The 22995-nt window shown below is 55.5% G+C and overlaps 1 protein-coding gene across 3 annotated transcripts in view; it reads right to left on the reverse strand.

Annotated features, from left to right (window-relative positions):
• PDE2A (phosphodiesterase 2A) overlaps nucleotides 1–22995 on the reverse strand; it is a 110746-nt gene that overhangs the window by 43746 nt on the left and 44005 nt on the right. For 2 of the 3 annotated variants that reach the window (XM_007448065.1, XM_007448067.1), the window contains one exon: nucleotides 22800–22869. In XM_007448065.1, coding sequence (XP_007448127.1) covers nucleotides 22800–22869 — 70 coding nt within the window. Of the gene's footprint in view, nucleotides 1–11825; nucleotides 11888–22799; nucleotides 22988–22995 lie in introns of those variants that run through there. The other variant, XM_007448066.1, reaches the window with a different exon arrangement.

The raw sequence follows: 22995 nt of genomic DNA on the forward strand, positions 1-22995 counted from the left end.
CACACACACACACACACACACACACACACACACACACACACACACACACAGAGCCCAGGGCAGGGTAAATATGTGAGCCCAGGAGATCTCACGTGACTGTTGTGCCTGTGAATCTGTGCAGGTCCTTTACAGGCCCTCGAACCCTAAAAAGATGAGGATGTACCCCAGTCTCACCAGACCTTATATAAATTTTGTCTTGGAAATGAACATTAAAATCACATTTGTGTGACTTTTCTGATTGCAAAATTCTGAATACACTCATCACAACTGACTTTTTTTCCCACTTTGTAGGCCGCTCCTGCTTTGCTAGTGACCTAAGCACATGTGTGGCCTGCCCATTAGTTGTCCATAATGCATGTCCCTACAGGCCATCATGTAACCACAGCAGAATATGTCCCTTGGGTTATTAGAAGGATATCTGTGTGAAAGCATGTGGCTCTGGGACTCTGGGAGAATGTGTGTGAAAGTGTAAATGTGTGAGTACCCCTGAGGCACCATCTGTGCACGAGCCATCTGCACATACGGCTGCCCATGCATGTGTGATGTGGGTTGTCAGTGTCTGTGTGAGCCTGGGTATGTGCAGCAAGTGTGTAGCTGTCTGTGGAACTGTGAGTGCACCAGTGGCTGATTTTGTCTCCGAGCAAGTGAATGAGTTTATGGTTGAGTGTTGGCATCTGTGCCTGTTGGGGGTTTGATCCTCCTGCCCCGTGGACCCCACCACCTCCTCCATCACCTCTGCCAGACCTGGGCTCACATCCCTACCCTGCCACACAGCACCTGCGTGGCACTGGACAAGCTTTTCACCTCCCTGGGCTCAGTTTCCTCATCTATAAAATGGTGCCTTCTCCCAGAGCCACTGGGAAGACTCAAGTGGAACCATGAGGTCCTGCCTAAGCTGTTCCCAGCTAGGGGCTAGGCCACCTCTGTGCAAGTTACAAAGAGGTGACTCCAACCCTCTGGGCAAATGCAGCCTGAGGGGCAAGGATTGGTGGGGGAGAATGAGCTGGGTTTTAGTGCCACCCTGCCTCTGTTGGAGCCCTGTGCAAGCAAGGTACAACCTGCGAGGTTAGAAGCTGTGGCCCTGCAGGTGACCAAGAACTACCAGCTCCCTTTCTTCCTGCCCTCGCTCCAGGTATGCAGCCTGGGACTAGAGGGTCTCTGACTCTGGACAGAGATGAGGCTCTGAGGATACCCGCCCCCTCCTAACTCCCCCTAGGGTTCTGTCCCCTTCACCCACCCTCTCCAAAGCCCAAGAGAAGGCCCTACGGAAGCCATAAGGGGGAACTGACCAGATCTGGGATGCAGAGACAAGCTATGCTGGCAAGAGGCTCAGAGACTACCCCGCATCCCACTCTCATTGTCAGACAGGGAGACTGAGACATGGAAAAGGGCCAGGGACACGAGTGAACCTGGTCATCCCAAGCCTTTGTCTCAAGATCTCTGTGGCTGGAGTTGGGGAGACCCAAGCTCTGGACTCTTTGGGCTCCAGAATGGAACCCAAGGGAGTGGGTGGGTCTCTCCCGAGAGAAAGGCACTTCCAGACCTGTGCTCTCAGCTACTGGGGTGGATCTCCTACCCATCCCCACCCACCCCACCAGGGCCAGATCCCCTACTGGTGTGATTAACCAAATTATGGCATTTTTTTCTTGAGCAAATTGCATCGGCCTAATTGAATGAGGCTGCAGGAGCCTGGGCTGGAGGCTGACAGCGGGTGAGGATGGCAGGAGCCAGGGAGAGGAGTGGGGGGGGAGCAAGATGGGGTGGGGAGGCCCTGACAATGCCGAGCAGGGGACAGAAGGGGCGGGAGAGGGAGGGCGGAGGGCTGTGGGCATAGAACACATCATTCATTCTGTGCACTCTCTCTGTGCACCCACTGGCGCTCCCATCACACCAGGTGTCTGGGCACACGGATTTGAGGGGTGGTCTCCCCAAGAGACCACTGAGCATTTGCTCAGTGCCAGGCACTGTGCTCATTTAAAAGCACCGTTTCACGTAATCCTCCCAACCACCCTATTTTATACTTGAGGGAATTGAGGCTCAAGAGATAAAATGACTTGCTAAATATCACAGCCAGACAGGGCTGTCTGACACCATAGCTTAACAGGTACCTGTGGCGTCCCACTACCGAGCTCCCACCCTGCCTCCAGGAAGCCTTCCTGGAGAGTTCAGAGAAAGGAACAGGCCTCACCCCAGCTCATACGTGGGCCCAGACACCATTTCTGTCCCCATCGAGCGTTTCTCCTTGTCCACTCTGCGATGTCTGTCCTCCGTCTGACGGTCAGCAGCTGAGGCTGGCGCTGATCCGACATAATCACACACACCCCCGTCAACCACAACACACCGCAATCCCTCTCATTCCCATGCAGCATCCACTCTGTGTCATACTCACCACCTCAGGGCAACACACAGGGACACGATCACTGTCACCTTCATATGGCATGTCCCACATACTCAGTGATACACAATCACTTCACAGTGTCCACAGTGTCACACATCACTGTCACGGGGCCACACACAGTGAAACTATCACTTTTGCCCTCAATCAGGGTGGCCCACCTTCAGCGTCACACACTATGTCTCAAGGTCCCCAGTGTCACCCTCACACAGCCTTACACACACAGTTCCAAGCTGGTGCTGTGTTGCAGTGTCTCATTTCAGCGTCATCCAGGACCTTCTGACCTTAAAAATATCCACCTTTGGTGAAATGACATCATGCCTGAGATTTGTGTTAAAATACTTCAGCAAAGCAACCTACAAAATGGGAGAAAATATTTGCAATCGTATATCTGATAAGGGGTTAGTATCCAGAATATATAAAGAAGTCCTACAGCTCAACCACAAAGTAAACAAACAACCTGATTTTAAAATGGGCAAAGGCCTTGAATAGACATTTCTCTAAAGATGTACAAATGGCCAACAAGCACATGAAAAGACGCTCAGCAGCACTAATAATCAAGGAATGCAAATCAAAACTACAATGAGGGGCTTCCCTGGTGGTGCAGTGGTTAAGAATCTGCCTGCCAACGCAGGGGACATGGGTTCGAGCCCTGGTCCGGGAAGATCCCACACGCCACAGAGCAAGTAAGCCCGTGCGCCACAACTACCGAGCCCGCGTGCCACAACTACTGAAGCTGGGGTGCCTAGAGCCCATGCTCCACAAGAAGAGAAGCCACTGCAATGAGAAGCCCGCGCACCGCATCGAAGAGTAGCCCCGGTTCACTGCAACTAGAGCAAGCCCGTGTGCAGCAACGAAGACCCAACGCAGCCAAAAATTAAAAAATAAATAAATGTATTTTTAAAAAAAGGAACCGCAATGAGATACCACCTCACACTCATTAGGATGGCTGCTATTAAGAAAGAAAAAGGACTTCCCTGGTGGCACAGTGGTTCAGAATCCTCCTGCGAATGCAGGCGACGCGGGTTCGAGCCCTGGTCTGGGAAGATCCTACATGCCGCGGAGCAACGAAGCCCGTGCGCCACCACTACTGAGCCTGCGAGCCACAACTACTGAAGCTCGCAGGCCTAGAGGCTGTGCTCCGCAACAAAAAGAAGCCACCACAATGAGAAGCCCGCACACCGCAACGAAGGCCCAATGGAGCCATAAATTAATTAATTAATTAATTAAAGAAAAAAGAAAAAAAAGTGTTGGTGAGGATGTGGAGAAACTGGAACCTGGTACACTGTTGGCGGGAGTGTAAAATGGTACAGCTGCTGTGGAAAACAGTATGGTGGTTCCTCAAAAATTAAAGATTAAGTTACCATATGACCCAGCAATTCCACTTCAGGTTATATATCTAAAAGAATTGAAAGCAGGATCTTAAAGAGCTATTTGTACACCCATGTTCAGAGCAGCACTATTCATAAAAGTCAAAAGGTGGAAGCAACCCAAGTGCCCATCAATGGATGAACTGGTAAACAAAATGTGATCTATTCATGCAATAGAATATTATTCAGCCTCAAAGAGGAAGGGAATTCTGACATATGTTATAACATGGCATGGATGAACCTTGAGGACATTATGCTGAATGAAATGTCAGTCATGAAAAGACAAATACTGTATGATTCCACTTATACAATATACCTAGGATAGTCAGATTCATAGAGACAGAAAGTGGTTACCTGGGGCTGGGGGGAGGGGGAGATTGTTTAATGGGTATAAGTTTCAATTTTGCAAAGTGAAAACTGTTCTGGAAAATGGCTGCACATCAATGTGAATGTACTTAACACCACTGAACTCTACATTTAAAAATCGTTGAGATGGTAAATTTCATGTTATGCACATTTTATCACTATTAAAAAAATTTTTAATAATGTATTTCAAGAAAAGAAAATGAAAAGAGGGGTAGATGAACTAAATATGTCTAAATCTTAATAACTGCTAGATTTGGGTGAGGGGTACATGGCAAAAGCATATTGTATTCTTCTCCCTCCTACTGTGTGTTTAAATTATTCCATAATAAAAAAAAGCTGTACTCTCCCTTGACCTCACACCTCTTTGCAGCAACCATGCCTCTCCTCTGCATCCCTTCACAGTGGAAGGTCTCCAAAGGGCTGACTATGCTCTGTCTTCACCTCCACTTACCACCTGCACAGGCCATCTGGCTTCTGGCCCCACCCTGTCACCAACAGGGTTCTTGCCAGGCTTATTTAAGCACGTGGCCCAGCCCAGCACAATCTCCCTGATCCCACCTTACCTGACAGAGTGGCAGCATTCCTCCCTGGTGAACCTCTCCCCTCCCGTGACTTCTGGCTTCACCTGTCTGGTCTCCTCCACCTCCCTGGCTGCCCCTCCTCTGTCTCTTTGCTGCTCCCCTTCGCCTCAGGGCTCAGTCCTCATTCCTCACCTCTTCTCTCACTACGCTCTCTCCCGAGGTCATCCCAGCAAGGTCCATGGTTTAATAAAGCAGCTCTGCCTGCTGACTCCCAAATATATCCCCAGCCTGGCCTCTGCTGCCCACTGGACATCTTCACCTGGACGTTTGACTTACATCCGAAACAGGTCTGTCAGTTTCTGCCTCCTTGTCCTCCCCCATCCCATGAACCCTGACCTTCCCCGAGTCTTTACCCATCCCAGTAACACCTCCACCAACCATCCCTTGGTTCTTCAAGCCAGAAACCTGGCAGCCATCCTCCCTTTTTCCTTCTGGTTCATCCTCCAATTCATCAGCAAGTTCAGTCATTTCCACCTGCGAATATCTCCAAGGTTTGTCCATTTCTCTCCAACTCTGCCCACCCCTTAGCCCAGGCACCACCATCTCCTGCCTAGGGGGCTGCAGCAGCCTCCAACTGTCTGCCCGTCTCCTCTTGGCCCCTCCAACTGGTCCCCCGCATACACTCTGCAGCTAGAGTACAGACTCTTTCAAAATCATAGACTGGATCATGTCATTTCCCTGCCTGAACCCGTCGGGCTCTTCCCATGACAGTATCACACACAGGGTTGTGTGTTCACAGTTCACACTGTCACAACCGTTACACAGAGCATCACACATTCAATGTCAGGGTCAGGGTCACACAGTATCACACCCTGGTTTTCACACACTTGATGTCACTCTGTGTTACGCCCTTGGTCGCACACTCAGACTCACCATATTCCTTGGGCCCACATTGACCATTCAGTGTCAGACACTTGAGCTCCAAACTCAGGACCACACCTGTTACTGCAGTGTCATTCATCTGTGTTTACATATTTCATCCTCACGGTGTCACATCCTCAGTGTCACACATGGTCACTCAGCATCACAAAATCAGTATCACGCAGTATCGGTGTCACAAACTTGGTGGCACATCCACTGTCTCACAGTCTTGGACAAGTGGTGTCAGACACTCGCTATCACTCAGTGTCACATACTCAGTGTCACACGCAGTGACTCACTCACTCTTCACACAGTATCCCATGATTTCACAAGCTCAGTATCACACAGCAGAATACCCGCTGCCCCACAATCAGTGTCTCAGTGCCACCCTCAGCATCACCCTGGGTCCCACAAGCTTCCCCCACCCCCCACCCCCTGCTGGGTCCAGTCGCCAGAGCTGCTGCCCCATGTCAAGGCTGCTTCCTGTTGTTGTGCTCAGCCACTGCCTGCTCCTTCAAGGATTTCCTGTTGTCAGGGCCCCAGTCAGGCCTGGCCCAGCCTGGGATACACAGCCTAAAGCCCCAGAGCCGGCTGGCTGGCAGGAGCCCTGGGCCCCTCTACCTGCCCCTATCCTCGCTGGGCCTGTGGAATTTTCCCCTGTTCAATCAACCTGGATCCCCCGTGTACCTGGGCTTGTGCTGTGTCACTGAAAGCAGGTGACCTCTGGGCCCTGCCCCACTCCCAGAGTGCCCAGGCCTGTGCTTCCCAGAAGGGGGACTCTTGGGCAGCCTGGACGCAGCTGTCTGCATTGTCTGAGTGGCTTTGGGACAAGACCTTAGCTGGTCTGCGGGGCTCAGACTGAAGCTGCTGGGAGCCAGAGGAGAGGGACTGGGCGTGAAAGGGGGAGGACACAGGGTTAGGGGGTTAGGGAGTTAGGGAAGGCTTCCCAGAGGAAGCCAGCTGAGAGCTGGGACAGACAAGGAAGTGGAAGAAAAGGCATCCCAAGGTGGGGGCAGCAGACAGGAGCCAAGGGCTGGAGGCAGGAACCGGAGGAGACAGGTTGGCAGGGATGAAGATAGGAATGTGAGAGGGGGTGAGGTTAGGCTGCGGGTTTCTCTCCCATCTGCTCCCTCCTCTCTCACACCAGCGTTCGTTCAGACTCCAGCTCCAGGCCGGAGCCGCAGGGCACGCCCTTCCTGGCCCTGCCTTCGAGCCCCCCAGATTGCCCCTCAAGGCCGCCAAGCCCCCTCACCTCCTGCCCCAGGCCAGCCCGCAGGAAGGACAGGCGGAGGCCAGCGCACGCTCCCCACACGGCCGAAGATAAATATTTCCCGGGAAACGGAACTTGTTCTCTGTGTTTACAGCCAAGGGCCAGGCAGAGTGGGGGGAGGGGAGGGGCCAGCCAGAGGAACCTCGTCCAGCCCTGGGGCCCACAGCATCTGGCCCGGCATTGCCCCAGACCTGCTGCGGGACTCTGAGTCAGTCCCCACCTCTCTCTGAGCCTCCACTGCAAGCCCTCAAGGGGACCTCCCTGGGCCTTGGCCTGCCCACAAGCCTGGCCCAGCTCCAGCTGCATCTTCTCTGGGTGAAAATCCCTGGTGCTTGATGCCTCCCCCTTCAGACTAGGCTTCTCTAATGGCAGGACCTGCATCTGCCCATCTCTGCCTTGTCCTTGGTCAGTCAGGGGTATGGACAGATGGATAGACAGAGAAACGGGCTGTGGTGGCAGCTGAGACTGCCTCCCTGGCCCAAGTTCCTGCACACCCTGGGCCAGTGCAGCCCGACAGGTGGGCCCAGACAGATGGCAGGGCCTCGGGCCCCCAGGGATGCCAGATGCTATGGCCAACTTGTTGTCAGCAGCTCCCTCGGGGCTGTGGGGCATCATGGAGGCCACTTGCTCCTGATGTGCGGAATCCAGGAGGAGGCTGGCACATCTGCCAGTTAGGAGCATTCATTTAAGAATTTTAAATATGAGCCTGGAAAGTGCTGCCTGCAGCAGTCCTTCCAGCCTTGCCCCAATGCTCCCTGCATAGTAACCAGGGCTCCACTCACATGTCAGCCTTCTCCTGTGGAGACCTGGGGGCACCCTTCCCACAAACCCTTGCACAAGCTGCTCCTCTCACCTACAAAGCCTTTCCCAACTCCCATAGCAATCCTACCAGACAGGACCAGCTGGGCTCCTGCCCCTGCCTATGGCTATCCCACCACGGGGGCCCACTTATTCACCACTGCTGGCCTCAGCCTCACTCCAGACTCTGAGACCAAGCGTTCCTCAGACCAGGACCCAGGGGCGAAGAGGTGTTTGGAGCTGGGTTCTCAGCATGGAGCCAGCCTCCTGTAGCACGCCCTGAGTCCTTGTTCCAGGCTCCTCTGTGTTCTTGGTCCCAGTCCTGTGTTGGTCCTTGTTGCCCTCAGGAGGTCCTCTCAGAAGTCAACCACATGGCTCTGACTATCCAGCTGATCTCTGGTCTCATCAGGGACCTTGACCCTCCCCATCCTTCAAAGTTCCAAGGCTGCCTCCTCCAGGAAGTCTCCAAGACTGCAACTGCCCCCTTCTTAGAACTACTCCAACCGCACCCCACCCACCCCTCCGCCCACAGCCATTCTCATTCCATCAGGAAGCACTTATTGAGCATCTACTAAAAACCACATGGGCCCAGGAGAGAAAAAGGGGACTCAGCCTTGGTTCCTACCTGCCAGGTGTTTATAACTATGTGGGAAAGGATATACAGCCATTACAACTACGTGGGAAAGGATATATAACCACATGGGGTAACAAGTTATCCCACTGTAAGCTCAGGGAAGCTTGGGGTTATGAGTGCCCAGAAAAAAGGAGAGGCTGACTTGAGCTGGGTAGAGGATGCAATCTGAGAGGACTTCATAGTGGAGGTGGCATCTAATCTGAGGCTTGCAAAGGGAGTAGGTGGAGAAAAAAGGGAAAGGCATTCCAGAGAGAGGGGTCAGTGCGAACAAAGTCAGGGAGGTCAGGAAGAGTGGGTGTCCTGGAAGTGAGCACTGCCATGTCTGGGGGACAAGGGATGGACATGAGGAGGTCCAGCAGGCATGGCTGGCAATGCCATGACAAGGGTGTGGTCTTTCCTTATCCCATGGGCAGGAATAGAGGAGTCAATGCCAGGCAGAGCATTAGCGTGCTTAGCGTGGATACCTGTACCCTTGTCCATGTCTGCCTCTTCCCCAGCCCCTGCCCCAGCTGGGGCTCCCAAGCCCCCATCTAGGCTCTGAGAGCCAGCACAAAGAGGGCATGGACCCAGAGTGCTCAGCACACTACTTGAACTGCCTCAGCCCTGACATCCAGAGAGAGCAATGGCCCTGGCGCTGAAGGAGGATTGCAGACTGTGCCTGAAGAGCCCCTCCCCCAAGCCAGCCAGCTGGCACAGGGGCCAGGGAGCCATCCCAAGCCGGTGTGCTGAACAGATGCCCGCTAGGTGGGAATGGGTCCTGGCAGGCCTGCTCTCGTGGCTGTCGTGCTGCCAGTGCCAGGAGAACGTGCTGTACCCACAGAACCTCCATGAACACCAGCCCAGCCCTGCAGTGCACCCTGTCTCACAGAGCACAGCTGTCTAGATCTGGCTCCAAGGATCTCACCCTTGAGGGAAGCAGGGAGGGTACCAACTCCCTCCAAGGACCTTCTGTGGGCCAGGCCTGAGGCAGGCACCTCACACATACTGTCTTTGTAACTTCTCCCAGCAGCTTTGCCCAATAATAGTGATTATGTCCAATAATGATGAAGCTTCTTATCCCCCTTTGACAGGTGAGGAACCTGATGCTCAGGCTGGTTAAGGGACTGGCCCAAGGTCACACACCTAGAAAGTGGTGAAGCTGGGACTTGAACTCATGCCCATCTGACCCCATGGTCTGTCCACTGGATGAGGCCGTCATCTCCCCAGGCTCTGCTCCCTCAGGAGGGCTCTTCATCAGTCTCCCAACCCTCTTCCCTCTTTCCCTCGACAGAATCTGCCAAACTGCAATCAATCTAACGTGGGCACGAAAGCAGAGCTGTTGTGTTGGACTTCGGACTGCTTCTGAGCCTGCAGGAATGGTCTATGTGTGTAGCAGTGGAAGGAAAGGACGTGCAGGGGTAGGAAGGTGATGACAGGAAGGCAGTACCACGTGTTGGTAAGATGGCAGGGAGGGCATTCCCTCCAGTGGTCCCAATAGTTTGAGCCACACCCTAGGGTCCCTATTCTCTCCAGTCCTATCCTTTCTATGTTGCATCAACCTGTCTCTCCCCAGCAGGGCTGAGCGTGGGCCTGGGTACTCGGAAAAGGGTGCTAAGTAAACCCAGAAAGAGAGCAGACTCCGCCCAGAGGCCAGGAAGACACCTGCCATCTTTGTGGTGGGTGTGGGGCTGGGGGGCAGGATGGAGCTAAGAACTGAGGGGCTCAAAGCCCAAGATCCTCAGTATGAGAGAGGAGCAGCAGGACCCAGGCCAAGGAAAGGCAGAGGGAACAAACGGGGATGATCTGGGGATGCCTCATGGGGAGGGGGAGAAAGGAAGGGCAGAACTTGAATTTGCAGGGAGCATGGCCAAGGGCCTAGGGAAAGGAGACTATGAACAGAGGCATAAACAAGAAGCCTGGGCCTTACTCCTTCCCTTGGGACCCAGCTCCCATTGCCCAGGATGGTCTCAGCTTCTCCAAAGCTCTCTCCGCTCTCCACTTCCTGGGAGGATGACAAATCCAGTCTTTCCTAGCGGGTGGCAGCAGCTGCTGAGACACTGCTGGCTCCCGGGAACACCATCTGTCCCAGCTCTGGGGGGAGCCCCCACCCCATGGGGAATGCCGTAACCATAAATAAATTAATAATGACTTTCCTGTTCCACTCCTCTCTCCCCCTTCCCCAGCGCCCAGCTGCAGGCACACTCTCAGGGCTGGGCTCCATGTCCCAGCAGTGAGCCCACGCTGACCCCACTAGGCACCAGGCCCTGTGTGAGCATCTTTTGCCACCTCACCCGAGGGCAGGGAGAGAGCAAGGGTTGGGCACGAGACACAGCTCCACTCTCAGCTCTGCCTCCGATTCACTCACTGTGTGACCCCGCTGGGCTTCAGCTTCCCCAAAGTAGACGAATAACAGCCCCTGCCTCCCAGGGAGGTTGTGGGGATTAAACAGGGACGTGTGTCTAAAGCTCCTGGCCCAGAGGAGGGGCTGATATGGCAACAGCCTCCCCTTCCTCTCAGCCAGGCCCTGGGCACAAAGGAGGCTCATCTGAGGTTTGCTGTTTGGTCCGATTTCATACACACCCCTCCTCTGTGCCAACCTTCACCACCCCCCGCCCACCCCATTTCTGCTGCTCAAGGCCCCACGGACACTGACGATTCCTATGAGGCCCCCCAAAGGCATGGTCAGGGGCTGGGATGGCACCCCTCATCTCAAAGGAAAGGTACTCGCTGAGCCCTCACCAGGTACCCTTTGGAGGACGGTGGGAGACCCAGGAATGAAAAAGGCACATCCCAGGCAGGGCTCAAGATGCTCACAGTTCAGAGGGGAAGACACACAGAGTCACATAATGGAGAAAACAGGGTGCTAAAGGCACAGACAGCAGAATGCCCCAGCGGCTGGTGGCCAGGGCAGGAGAGCTCAGAGGAGGGAGCGTGAGAGGCAGGGAGGGCTTCCTGGAGGAGGGGAGGCTAGAGCTGAGCCCAGAAGGATTTGGGAAGCTGATGGGGGAAGAGGCCAGCAGGAGCGGTTCTAGGGAGGCAGGAGCGGATGAAGGGGGGACTGCAACCTGCCTGGGCTGCAGAGGGAGCAGAGGGAGGGGGAGCATGGAGAATTTTTAAGCCAAAAAGTGACAAGTTCAGGTTTGTGTGTTAGAAAGATCCTTCTGGCAGCCACATGGAGAATGGGGGCAACTGAAAGCAGACAGCCAGTGACTGTTCAGGGGAAAGATGACCAGTCCCGGACTGGGGCAGGCAGAGGGAGAGCAGGAGAGGAGTTCAGGAAATACTTAGGGCAGAGAATCAAGAGGGAATTGTTGGGTGAGGGTGGGGAGGACAAGGGAGGCGTCATGACACCCAGGTGACTTGGGAGGAGGACGAATCCTCAGGGGGAGAGAACTCTAGGGTGGGAGAGGTGGTCTTGGTGTGGGGTGACCCTAGGCTGGAGGGGGTGGGGCTGGGATTCGGCTCCAGCCTCCCAGTCCTCCCAGGGGTGGGGGCAATGCTCAGACTGAGCCCCAGCTTGCGCCCCCCACCCCCCCAAGCCCACCCACTCCTCCCTCCGCTGAGCTCTCACCTGCAGTGTGCTGTCTCTACTCCCTGGGGGCACTGGCTCCTGTGCAAGGAGGTCCCGGCTGGCTGCAGAGACAAGAAGGCCAGGGGCTGAGGCCTGCCAGGACTTCTCCCCTTCTCCCCAGGCTGCCCCTCCCCCAGCCCCTAGCAGACCTGGGGCCTCCTGTCTCCCACAGGTGGCCTCCTCCAGGGAGCCTTGCCTGATGGCACCCTGCTTCCCATGGCCTCTGGCTCTGGTGTATTCTCAGTCCCTCAACTCTGAGAACAGAGCTAAACTCTTTCCTTAAGCCTGGGGCTCCTCAGGAGTGGAAAACCACATTTTTACTCCTTCTGTGGTCCCCTCCACTTCTGCTTCTCTCCCTTCACTTCCCCTCTCTAAGCCTCAGCTTCCCGTCTATAAAATGGGATTTGTAGTGCCCAGCTCACACAGTCACTGGGCTGGGCTCCCAACTGGGGTTGCTGTGAATCCTAAGTGAATGGGACCATACGTGGGAGTCCTCAGCCCAGTCTGGGCTCCAATCGGACACCCAACCTGCATCCTATAAGTACTACTCCACGGCTTCTCAAGGGCTGGTACACACAGAAGCCACTGCCTCAGGAGCTCCTCATTCTCAGAAGCCCACCGCCTGGGTGGCGTCCAGAACCCCAGCCGCTCTGGGAGGCACTGCCCAGGGGCCGGCTGTCCCTCCCCACCCCCATCCACAAGCATACCCAGGCATCAGACAGGCACAGGCGGCGGGATATTCTGAGCCTGGCTTCATTCCCGTCAGCTGCTGGCCGCTATGCCAGCCTGGTGCGGGCGCGGGGGCTGATTTGATTTGGCAGCTTTGGAAATGTGTGGTGGGGAGGGGGAGGGGGAGGGGGAGGGAGGATGAGACACCCATCCCTGCTAGGAAATAGCCTCAGGCACTCAGCGAGCTGGGGAGGTTCTGGGTTCCCTGCCTGGTGCCCCTGTCTTCTCACTCAGGCTCTGGACACCTGTCCGTGACTGCTGGAATCTACTGTTTTCCTTAGTGGTGACCATAGGGGTGACAGTAGCTGCACCACAGGAGTGACAATAGCTGCACCTAGCGTGTGGATGCTTGTGGCAAGGTGTCTGGTTGTCCCACGTGTCCCTGTGTCCTGTGGACGTCTCCCTACTCAGCAGTGCCTTCAACTGGGCCCGAGAGTCACCCAGGATGCATGGGTCTGGGGGGGATGGGGGACGATGGTCTACACGGGACCATCTCCCAGGGCGACTGTGGCTCCATGGCTGGGCCTTGATGGGGGACTGTCTGCAGCCCAGGGCATGGCAAGGTCGCGCATGCGCCTGCCTCTACTGCAGGGCCTCGTGTGCATTGGCTCGCCCAGTTCCTTCCCTCTGTGCGATGACCCCGCTAACCCAGCCATGTCCGGCAGAGGAAATGACGGGGACCAAGATAAGTGCCTGACCTCAGGGCCCATCCCTTTTGTCTGAAAGCCTAAGCCTTCTTTACTTAACCCTGGCCTCCAATGGTCCACCCACCACCACCGAATTGCCCCAGGACAGCCCCTTGCCCTGCCCCTTGAGAAGAAGCAGCGCTAGTTTCACTTGATTCTCACCCATCCCCAGGCTCTCCACCACTCCCTGAAGAGGCTCCTGCCCCACGCCCTCTGGGTCCCCATCACCCACTTCAAGAACAGGGAAGGGGGACAGGACGAGTGGGGTCTCGGCTAGGCATTCACAGCGCCTCCATAATCCCGCCCCAGCCTCAGCGTTTACCACCCTCCTGCCTACCCCATACTCAGAGCAGCTCACCCCTCCCAGAGGTCCCAGGAATCTCCACCACTCTGTTAATATGCTGCTGGTACCATGGGGACCTGGCCTCCACAGCTTCCAATTAGAGAGCTGCTACTGGAGGTCAGGGGCTCTGATGCTCTGACCTCTGCACTGACAGGGCAGGGGGCGGCGTGTCAGCCCAGGACCCTAGTCCTAAGAGGTCCACAGGCCAGGACTGTGTCCCAGACACCAGCCAGGAGGTCAGGGTAGGGTGGAGCCTACTTTGGGAAAGACGCAATGTCTCATCTGTCACCGCCTCCCCATTGTCCCACTGTCCTCTGGGGACCTCAGGACTCTCCCCACCCAGCCACAGGAAGCTAAGCCCCTCCTGAGACAGAAGGAGAGAACACTGAAGGAGGGGCTCCAGGACCAGAGAGAGACTCAGCCGTGCACTTGGGGTCACAGAGGAGGAACCTAGGCTCAATAGGACTCAGTTGTCACAAAGGGGCTGGTGGGATGAAGACTCTGCAGAGAGGTCCTGGGGGGCTTCCTGGAGGAGGTGTGTGGTATCTCACAGGAAGAGAACACTAGGTTCCAGGACAGCCTCCTAACTACATGGTATAGGTTTGTACCTGGGACCTGTATGTAGTTGCAAGTGTCTTTGTGTCCATGTGTGCATGGGTGTGCATCCCAGTCATGGAGTCCCCAGCTCTGGTCTGTGTCCCAAGGGCAGGGTCTGCCTGAGGTAGGGGTCAGCCAGGCAGCAGATCAGAGGACAAAGTAAAGAAGGGAGAACAGCTCAGGGCTGAGGAGAGAAGCCTGTCAGGTTGGTCATGACACAGTCAGTCCTCAAACCCTAGATGCCTGATGCCAAGACAGGGTGCTTCCGTGACCCGGGCTCTGCCACAGCCTACTGTGCAACTTTGGACAGGACCTTCCCCTCTCTGAGCTACTGTCCTCATCTGAAGAATAAAAGGAATGGACTTGATGACCTCCTAGGGCCCTTACAAGTCTAACAATCTTTTGGAGAGACTGACACACAAAGACAGCCAGAGATGGAACCTTACAGAGATGGGGAGAGAGCTCAAAAGGAAGCAGAGACGACAGCGAGGGGTGGGATGGCAGGAGGACAAGAGAGGAGAACCCCAGGGAGGCCCATCGTGGGTCAGAGAGCTGGGGAGGGGTTCCCTGCTGGGGACCCTGTCCTCAGGGCCAAGACAGGACGTGGTAAACAATGCAGCCTTGCGCACAACAGGGAGCAGTTGTCACCACCCCACCTGCCTCCTGGCCTGTGGGAGGAGAAAGATGGTGGGTAACAGACAAATGCTCTGCCCCCTGACCTGAGTCCTGCCTCCACTCCAGCTCTCCAGGTGTTCCAGGGGAAAGGGGGGAGCTGCAGGCAAAGGGGAGCTCCCAGGACTGGGAATCAGGAAGCCGTGTTTTAGGCCCTGCTGTGTTGTGGGATGGGGGCCAACTCCCAGCCTCCATCACTTGATCTGTGAACCCAGCAGCAGTACTGGGTTCTGAGGGCCCCAGCCAGGGTGGGCTCTCTAGAGGGCTGAGATCCTTCTCTCCTGCCTGGAGGTTCTTTCGCCACCTTTGATGTGGGTGCTGAGACTGTGCACAATCCAAGAGGCAGCAAGCCGCTGGACAAAGGAGCTGGCCTTGTGCTGGGCGGGAGGCCTGTGCTACAAGGGAGCCCCCATCGGTCATCAGCCCTCCAGGCCCCCTGGCCTGGGACCTCCCTTCCATAAGCCCTTCTCACAGCCACCCCCAGGGCACAAGCAGGGTCCTCCCTCCTTGGCCTGCGCTCAAAGGGTGCCAATGGGTCCCTAGCCGATGTCCGCACTGCCCCTCTGACTGCCTGGCCTCTGCCCTAGGCGGAGGCCCTTTGTACTTGGGCCCTCACAGGCAGGGCTTCGTGCAGTCCCGTGTCTGTGTCCAGGAAGTGTTCATGTCCTGTTTTCCCCCTCAGGCCGAGGCTGCCAGGGAAGGAGAGGGTGGGGGTAAGCAGGCCTCTCCTTCCTCCACTGTGGACATTTCTCCCAGAGGCTTTAGGGGCTGGAAGGAAAGGGTACTCCTCTCTCTGCCAGAGTCTGAAATGACTGAAGGTTGGAGCCAGAGGGATGAAGGAAATGACCCCTTACCCTGAAAGCTTAGGGAGTGGTGGATCTTGCACACGCACGCACACCAGTTCTGCTGCGGCAGGAGAAACTATCCGTGCGACCCAGGCTGAGATGGTCTCCTTCCCCACTGACACCAACCCAGCCCCTCCTCCCCTTCCTCCCTGGGGGTGGGGGCCACCCCGCCACCCCCAAGCTGTCTCCATTGCTTCTTGCTATGTTTTTAATAACTGAACATCGACATTAACAGGGCAGGTGGTTGCAGCTCTTCCCAGCAACCCCATTTAGAATCATTGAATCATCAAATCATCAAATCCTAGAATCCTGGAATCACAGAACGTCTGCTTCTTCGGCTCCTGGAGTCTCAGCATCTTAAAGTCACAGAATGTCGGAATCACACAACCACGCATCCACACAGCCCTGGCCAGGAGCTGAGAGTCATGGGAGGCTGGAACCCCACAGATGGACAATGCCAGATTCTCCAGAGAGCTCATCCACCCCAACTTCCTCCTTTTACAGGTGAGAAAATGCAGCCCAGAAAGTGGCCTCATGCAAGGTCACTGGACAGTAGGAGCCAAGCAATGCCCGGCTCCGAGATTGCAAGATGGGACCTCAGTAACCCAGTCTTGCGGAAATGGCACCACTTTTACTTTCGGAAATACAGATATTCAAGTTGGGGCGATGCTGCTCTTTTAGCTTTGCTCATTTCTTCTCCCTCCCGACCCCACCCCCACTGGGCCCTGCATCTCTCCACCCCTCTTACCCTTGGTTCCTGCAACTCCCTCACCTTTCTCCCTCCCTGGGTCTGTACTCAGGCCCCTCAAATAAAGGCAACAATAGATGGGTGAAGTTCGAGGGGTCAAGTCCCTCAGGGTGGAGGACAGGAAAAGCAAAATGCCTGCCCCCTGACGCTACCAGCCAGAGAGCAGGCTCCCCAGAGGAGGGGCCCTGAACAAGAGACCAGAACGTCCTGGACCCCCTGGGGGTCCAGCCACACCAGAGGCAGCAGCTTCAAGGAAGCTGGAATCAAAGAGGAGGGAAGCAGTGAAGGCTTACCGTTGATATTAAACCATCACGGATGTATGTTTAGCGTTTTCATAAATTTACATTTTAACTCGTTTTGGAATGTACTCACACATTTTTGAATTTGAATTTTATTAAGTATTATATTTTACAGATTGTTTTAATTTTTGAATTCTGAACGCTCTTCGCCCAGGGCAGATCCCGCGTCTCCACGCTACAGACAAGGACACAGCAGCCCCCAGTGGGATCCAGGTCCCCTGGTTTCTGTTTAGCCTCAAAGCTCCTGACCTGGGACGCCATTCTGAGACCTTCTGCTCCTTAGAGGGCCCTGACCCAGGCCCAGGCATGTGACCTCAAACCCTCTCTTCCCTCATGTGGCCACCCAGACCCCAGGGTGGCGCTCTCTCTCCCTTCACCTCTACAGCTGACGGGCTCCCTCCTCTACCTCTGCCCCCTCTGTCCCCTCCCCTCCAACTTTGGCTTTTCCCTGTTCAGTCTCATCATCCCATGTCTGAACCACACTGCCTCAGCCTCCTGCCTCACTCCTTCTATGTGCTCCCCACCCCATGGCCCAGGGAGCTTCATAACACGCAGGTCTGAACAGTCCCTGAACTGCTTTCATCTCTTCCCCTAGTGCACAGTTCCCTCTGGAGAAAGTCCAAATTCCTTGACATGGCATAAAAGTCCTGGCCCCTGCCAGCCTCACTAGCTCCGTCTCCTATGCTACACACACACACACACACACACACACACACCAATCCCATCACTCAGCCGCCTTGGCTGTCCAGCATCCAGCTCCATGGAATGCTTCCCTCCCTCTGTCTGTCACCAGCAAGCCTTCACATTCGCCATTCTCTCCTTCTCTCTGTCCAGAACTTTCTCCTGGCTCATTCCTCAGCTCTCACTTTAAATGTTTCCTCCTGGAAGCTTCCCAACTTGCCCTCCCTCCCACTCTGGGCTGAATTCGGGGCCCCTGCTCTGTCCCACCATAGCCCCCAAGTTCCTCCCCATTGCTGCCTTCCCCCCACACAATCTACCAGCATCAATCTTTGTCTGTGCCCCTCCGCCACCCTATCACCTGTCCACCCTTGGCCCTGGTACCTGGGTCTGTCTACCTGCCAAAAGGCAGAGGCCTTGTTGCTCAGACTTGGCAGAATGTGTGGCCGAAATTTAAGGCCCCCACCATGCTCTCTCTACCTACCCTCTCTGCTGGGCACAGAGTAGGTGCTCACTAACGGTCCACCTATTAAGGCTGGCAGCACAGTGTGTGGCACAGACAGGGAGTGCTGGGGTGCTCAGAGGAAGTGAGAGTCCCTGGGCTGGGCTGGGGACTTCCTGGAGGAAGCATTTGGGATGATCCTCCACATGTCAGTGCTAACACAGAAGTTGAGGACAGGCCACAGGAAGTCCCCAGCCAGCCTTAGGGCCATCAGAGCAAACCATCAGAGTGGGACCAGAGTCTGCAATGAGGGAGATTCAGTGACCAGAGCCAAGGACAGGGCCACTGGAGGGGCTGGTGGTGCATTTGGGGAAGACTTCCTGGAGGAGGGGCTACTTCTGGCTGGTTTGGGGCAGGGGAGAAGGTGGAGATGAAGCAGGTTGGAGACAGAGATGTGAAAGAGAAAGCTCTGTTCCTTCTTGCCTTTACGCCTTAAAGGAAAGGGAGGTGGGATTCGGATGGGCAAGAGGAAAGAAAGAAGGCCAAGGCGGCATGGAGCTAACATCAGTGCTGACACCATGGCCAGGGTGGGTATGGGTGGCTGGGGCTGGCAGGGAGCAGGTTCCCAGCTGTGGTTGGGAAACATTTCCTGTCTCCTTGCCAGGGGGGTCATTAATAATCATTTACCCTCCACAGGCAGCACGGAGGCTAGCCAGGGAGCAGCATGGTGCTGGGGCTGGAGCCCAGCCTGGCAGCCAGGAGAGCTGTATTCTAGGACCAGCCCAGCCACCTTGCTGTGAAACCTGGACAAGTCACCTGGCAACTCTTGGTCTCTGGTAACGCTGGTCAAAGGAGTGTCTTAAGAGGAGGCTCCCTAATGATCTCCCTGCTCTGGGCCTCAGCTTCCCTAGATGGCAGCGGGGCTGCCACCCCTACAGGGGGTTAGAGACCTCTGATGATCAATATAAGCATCTATGTTGAGCCCAGCTCAGGACACATGGGATGGGCAGACCCAGCCCAGCCTCTCAAGAGCTCGAATTCTGGCAGGAGCCAGACCCCAACACCATGGGATGCATGCCTGGAGCATATCATGTGCATGTCAGGCTGCGGGAAACAAAAGGGAGGGCCGTCTGCCCAAGGCCTGAGGGGCTGACAGTGTGGCTAGGCCACGAAGATGGGGTTTCTTAGACACAGAAAATGGAAGTCCCATGAGGCCTATTTAGTCACTGCTATGACTGCAGCACTTAACACTGTGCCTGCCTGGTGCATAGCAGGTGCTCAATAAATGCTTTCAGACAACAGAATGAGCTCCTGTTAAAGGAGACATTTGTGAAAGGAGCTTGGAATTTGGAAAGAGCTGCCTAAACGGTGATGATGAAGATGATGACAATGATGATTCTGCCCAAAGACAACAGGATGGGAAAAGGTGACATGAAAGCTTGAGAAGGTAGGAGGCCCAGGGATGGCCATCCAAAACCAGACAGTATTGCTTGGGAATGATCAACAGCCTTCAAGATCCCTTCTTGCAGTTGGGCTAGAATTTTCCTCAGCCTCAGGCCACATTTCTCTGCCCATCCAACACCTCCTTCAAGGCTCAGCTCAAGCCCACTCACTTCAGAGAACCTTCTGGAATGTGGTGCTGAGGCACTGGCCCCGAGCCCCTTCCCCTGACTGACTCTGATGGTCTCTGTGCCTTCTAACCACAAGGAGTCCTGGCCTTTCGTGCTCTCAAGTCCTTGTTGGCAGGCTGTCCACTAAGGTCTCCCCATAGCTTTCTCTGGAGGGTATGACCTGGATCCTCCTACTGGGTCCATCAGACTAGAGGGTCCCCAAAGATGTGATCTGGCTTCGTTTTTCAGAAAAAGGTCTCTGTGAGGAAAGCAACTATCCCCCCATCAGATATGGGGTCAATACAAGTGGAGATAGATTGAGCTCTTCCTGGTTGCCTCCCAGCCCAGTGACCCTCTCTGGGCGCTACACAGAGAAGGGAAGAGAACTGGGCAGCATGCAGAAGGGGGCACTTGGCTTCTCAGCACCCCGGAGATGACATGAGAAGGAAGGGCACTGGGCCACACTTGGGACTAAGACATCATGGTTGGCAAACTTGCCTAACTCCCAGCCCAGCCCCAGCTGCTATTGCGCCAAGGAGGCGCCCCCGGGGATACCACCAAGGCCTCAGTGCCTGCACCTGGACCCCCACCCTGTGCGGAGAACCATGAGGTGGTAGTAAACACAGTGAGCCCGAGACACGTGCATCCTCTCCCCGCCCCTTCCAATCCCTGCCCAAAACATGAGACAGGCTAAGAGGAAAAGAACAAAGGTTCCAGGACCTCCACGTCGCCCGCCGCCCGCCTGTCCAGCGCCTGTTCAGCCGGAAACCCAAGACAAAGGCCTTGGTGAAAGCGAGGAGGATGAAGGGCAAAGGGTAGAGGCAGCCTGACTTGGGCATCTCAGGGGACCTAACTGGGAGGGAAGCGAGAACAGGATGGCAGCCAAGCCTTCCCTGCACACACACGTCACTCCACAAACATTTATGGGACACCTGCTGTATTCTGCACACCCGAACATCACATACCTCATTCCTCACCCCACACACCTAAACACCCACTCCCTCACCCCCTGCAGCACCTTCCACAGCCCTCCAGCACCCCTCTCCCCACACATACCCTAGCTAACTGGATACCCTTCACATGTAAACAGCTCACAGGGAGAGAAGATCACATAATCCACGTGTCACACCAAAAAGCCATCCAGCTCACACACCCACACTTCACGCCACACTCACACTCAACCTCCCACACGCACCTCACACACCCGACACTCACCTCTCCAAGCACAGACACACAGTTCCAATTAAATTCAATACACACACATCACCTAGGCATAGAGACATACCCTGCATAGATAATGTGCACACCTAATGTCACACCAAAATGTCAAATGTTTGCGGGCACACACAGCTCCTTAGCACAGACAGTCCTGCCTGCACACTGCCTCCTCCCCACATGTACTTGGGCATGCACACACACACACACACACACACACACACACACACACACACACACGTAGTCAACAAGTCCTTGGCTTGGCCCCCTGGACCCTGACTGCTGCACACTTTCCTACCCAGAGCTGTACAAACAGTCATCACACAGACACATGACACTCAAACACCAACACACAGGTCCCAATATATTTCCCAAGCAACTCCAGGATGTAACTCGGTGCCTCGAAGCCAGTCACCTAGGCTGCAAACCCACTCAGACACAGCTCTCCCACCCCCACTTCCCTCTACCAAGACATCAAATGAAACCTTTCATCAGACCCCTCCAGTGGCTCTTCCTGGTTACACACAACAGTCCATAACACACACAGATACACACACAATCCCCCATGTAAGCTGCCCCTACAACTACTCCACCCCACGATGACACACAACCATGTACACATAAGTTCCCCACACACACAACAGTCATACATACATCTACCACTCCACACTCACAACTCGGCCTCCCTAGCTGCACACGCCATGCAACGCCATTACACTCACGGTCCTCACACTCAGCATAAGCTCCCACAGATTCCCCCCAATAATCCCACCACTGATGACACACACAATACTACATGACACAACACATGTGATCACACCCAACACACACAACCCAGCTCTTCCTACTCAAACACATACCACCCAGACTCGCCCAGCCCTGGACACCTCCCACCACAGGTGACTGACACCAGGTTGCAGGCTATTCCTCCCCTCCCTCATCCCAAGCCCCCGGCTTCCCAAGTCCAGTTCAGCAGGGATGAGGGGGTTTATAAGTTATGAACCCCAGTGCCCCACTGCACAATCCCCACCCACCTTAAATCCCTCGGTACCGCCCAAGGGCTGCTTGCTCCATGTTTAGCCCCTTCCACCAGCACCCACACCATGCCATGCCTGACAACAGGGGAGGGGAAGAGGTCCTGGGGACACCGGCGGGGCATTCTGAGCCTGCCCCCTCACCACCCCAAAGTAGAGGCTGATATAAGGGGAAGAATGACCACAGGGAAAGGCCCTAGAACAAAGACAGAAACCTAGAGAAACTGGGGGAGTAATGGGCAGACTGAGAGAGGGGGGCAAGTGGGCAAAAGAGACCAAACAAGAAAGAAATAGAGGGGCAGACGGAGAAGATGCCCAGAAAGACTCAGAGAAGCCAGAGGAGAAACGGGGGCCACCGTACCCAGAGAGAGACAAGAGAAGAGGGTGAGACAAGCCGGAAAAGGCTAGGATCTTCTATACAGGAGGGAGGAGGGAAAGCAGGAAGAGGGTGGGAGGGGGATCCTGCAGAGAAGGAGAGACAAACTGTAATGGAAAGAGGCATTTGGACCCTGGGTGGGGTCTGGTGTGAGGACTGAAGTCCAGGTGTTTGAGTGGGAATCTGGGTGAGGGCACAGATGAGTCTGTGGAGTAGGGGTTCAGGGGCTTGAGATGAGGCCCCCAGCTCTGAGGGGGGGTCCTGGTTGAGAGTCGGGGGTTCAGGTGTTCTGGGTGTGCCTGGAGTCTGATAAATATATTGGGGGTCCAGGGCTATGGGCAGGGGTCCTCCACTAATCTGGGAGGCAGGGGGTTCCAGGCTCAAACAGAACTCTTGGGTGTGGACAGGGGTCCCATTGTGGATTGGGAGTTCAGTGCTTGGGGGTGGAGTCCCAGATCTGAAAAGGGTTCAGAGTTTGGCGTGAGGTTTTGAACTGTGAGCTAAGGACTCAATGTCTCTGGGTACGGGCTGCAGTCCCAGCACAGAAGTGGGATTTTCAGCTAGGGGAGGGGTCCCCACCCTAGGAGGGTTCAGGGACGGGGTAGACCATGGGACCGGCGACAGCACACTCCGCGGAGGACCCGGCCTGGCGCTCACCCAACACCCCGTTCCCCTTGTGCCCAGAAGTGGGGGGGCCTACCTGCAGGCTGTCGGCGCATGGCTGCGGCGGCGGCGGCTCGTCCGGCTTGAGGAAGACCTGCTGGCCCCGCCTGAGGAATTGGACAACAGCGATGAGGATGTGGTGCAGCACCAGGACCATGCTCGCAGCCGCCCGCCCGCCGGCCTGGCCGCTGAGCTTGGCCAGGGCGTCCGCGACGGCTTCGCCTGATCCGCGC

This window comes from Lipotes vexillifer, unplaced genomic scaffold (assembly GCF_000442215.2).
Source record: "Lipotes vexillifer unplaced genomic scaffold, Lipotes_vexillifer_v1.1 scaffold640, whole genome shotgun sequence".
NCBI lineage: Eukaryota > Metazoa > Chordata > Mammalia > Artiodactyla > Lipotidae > Lipotes > Lipotes vexillifer.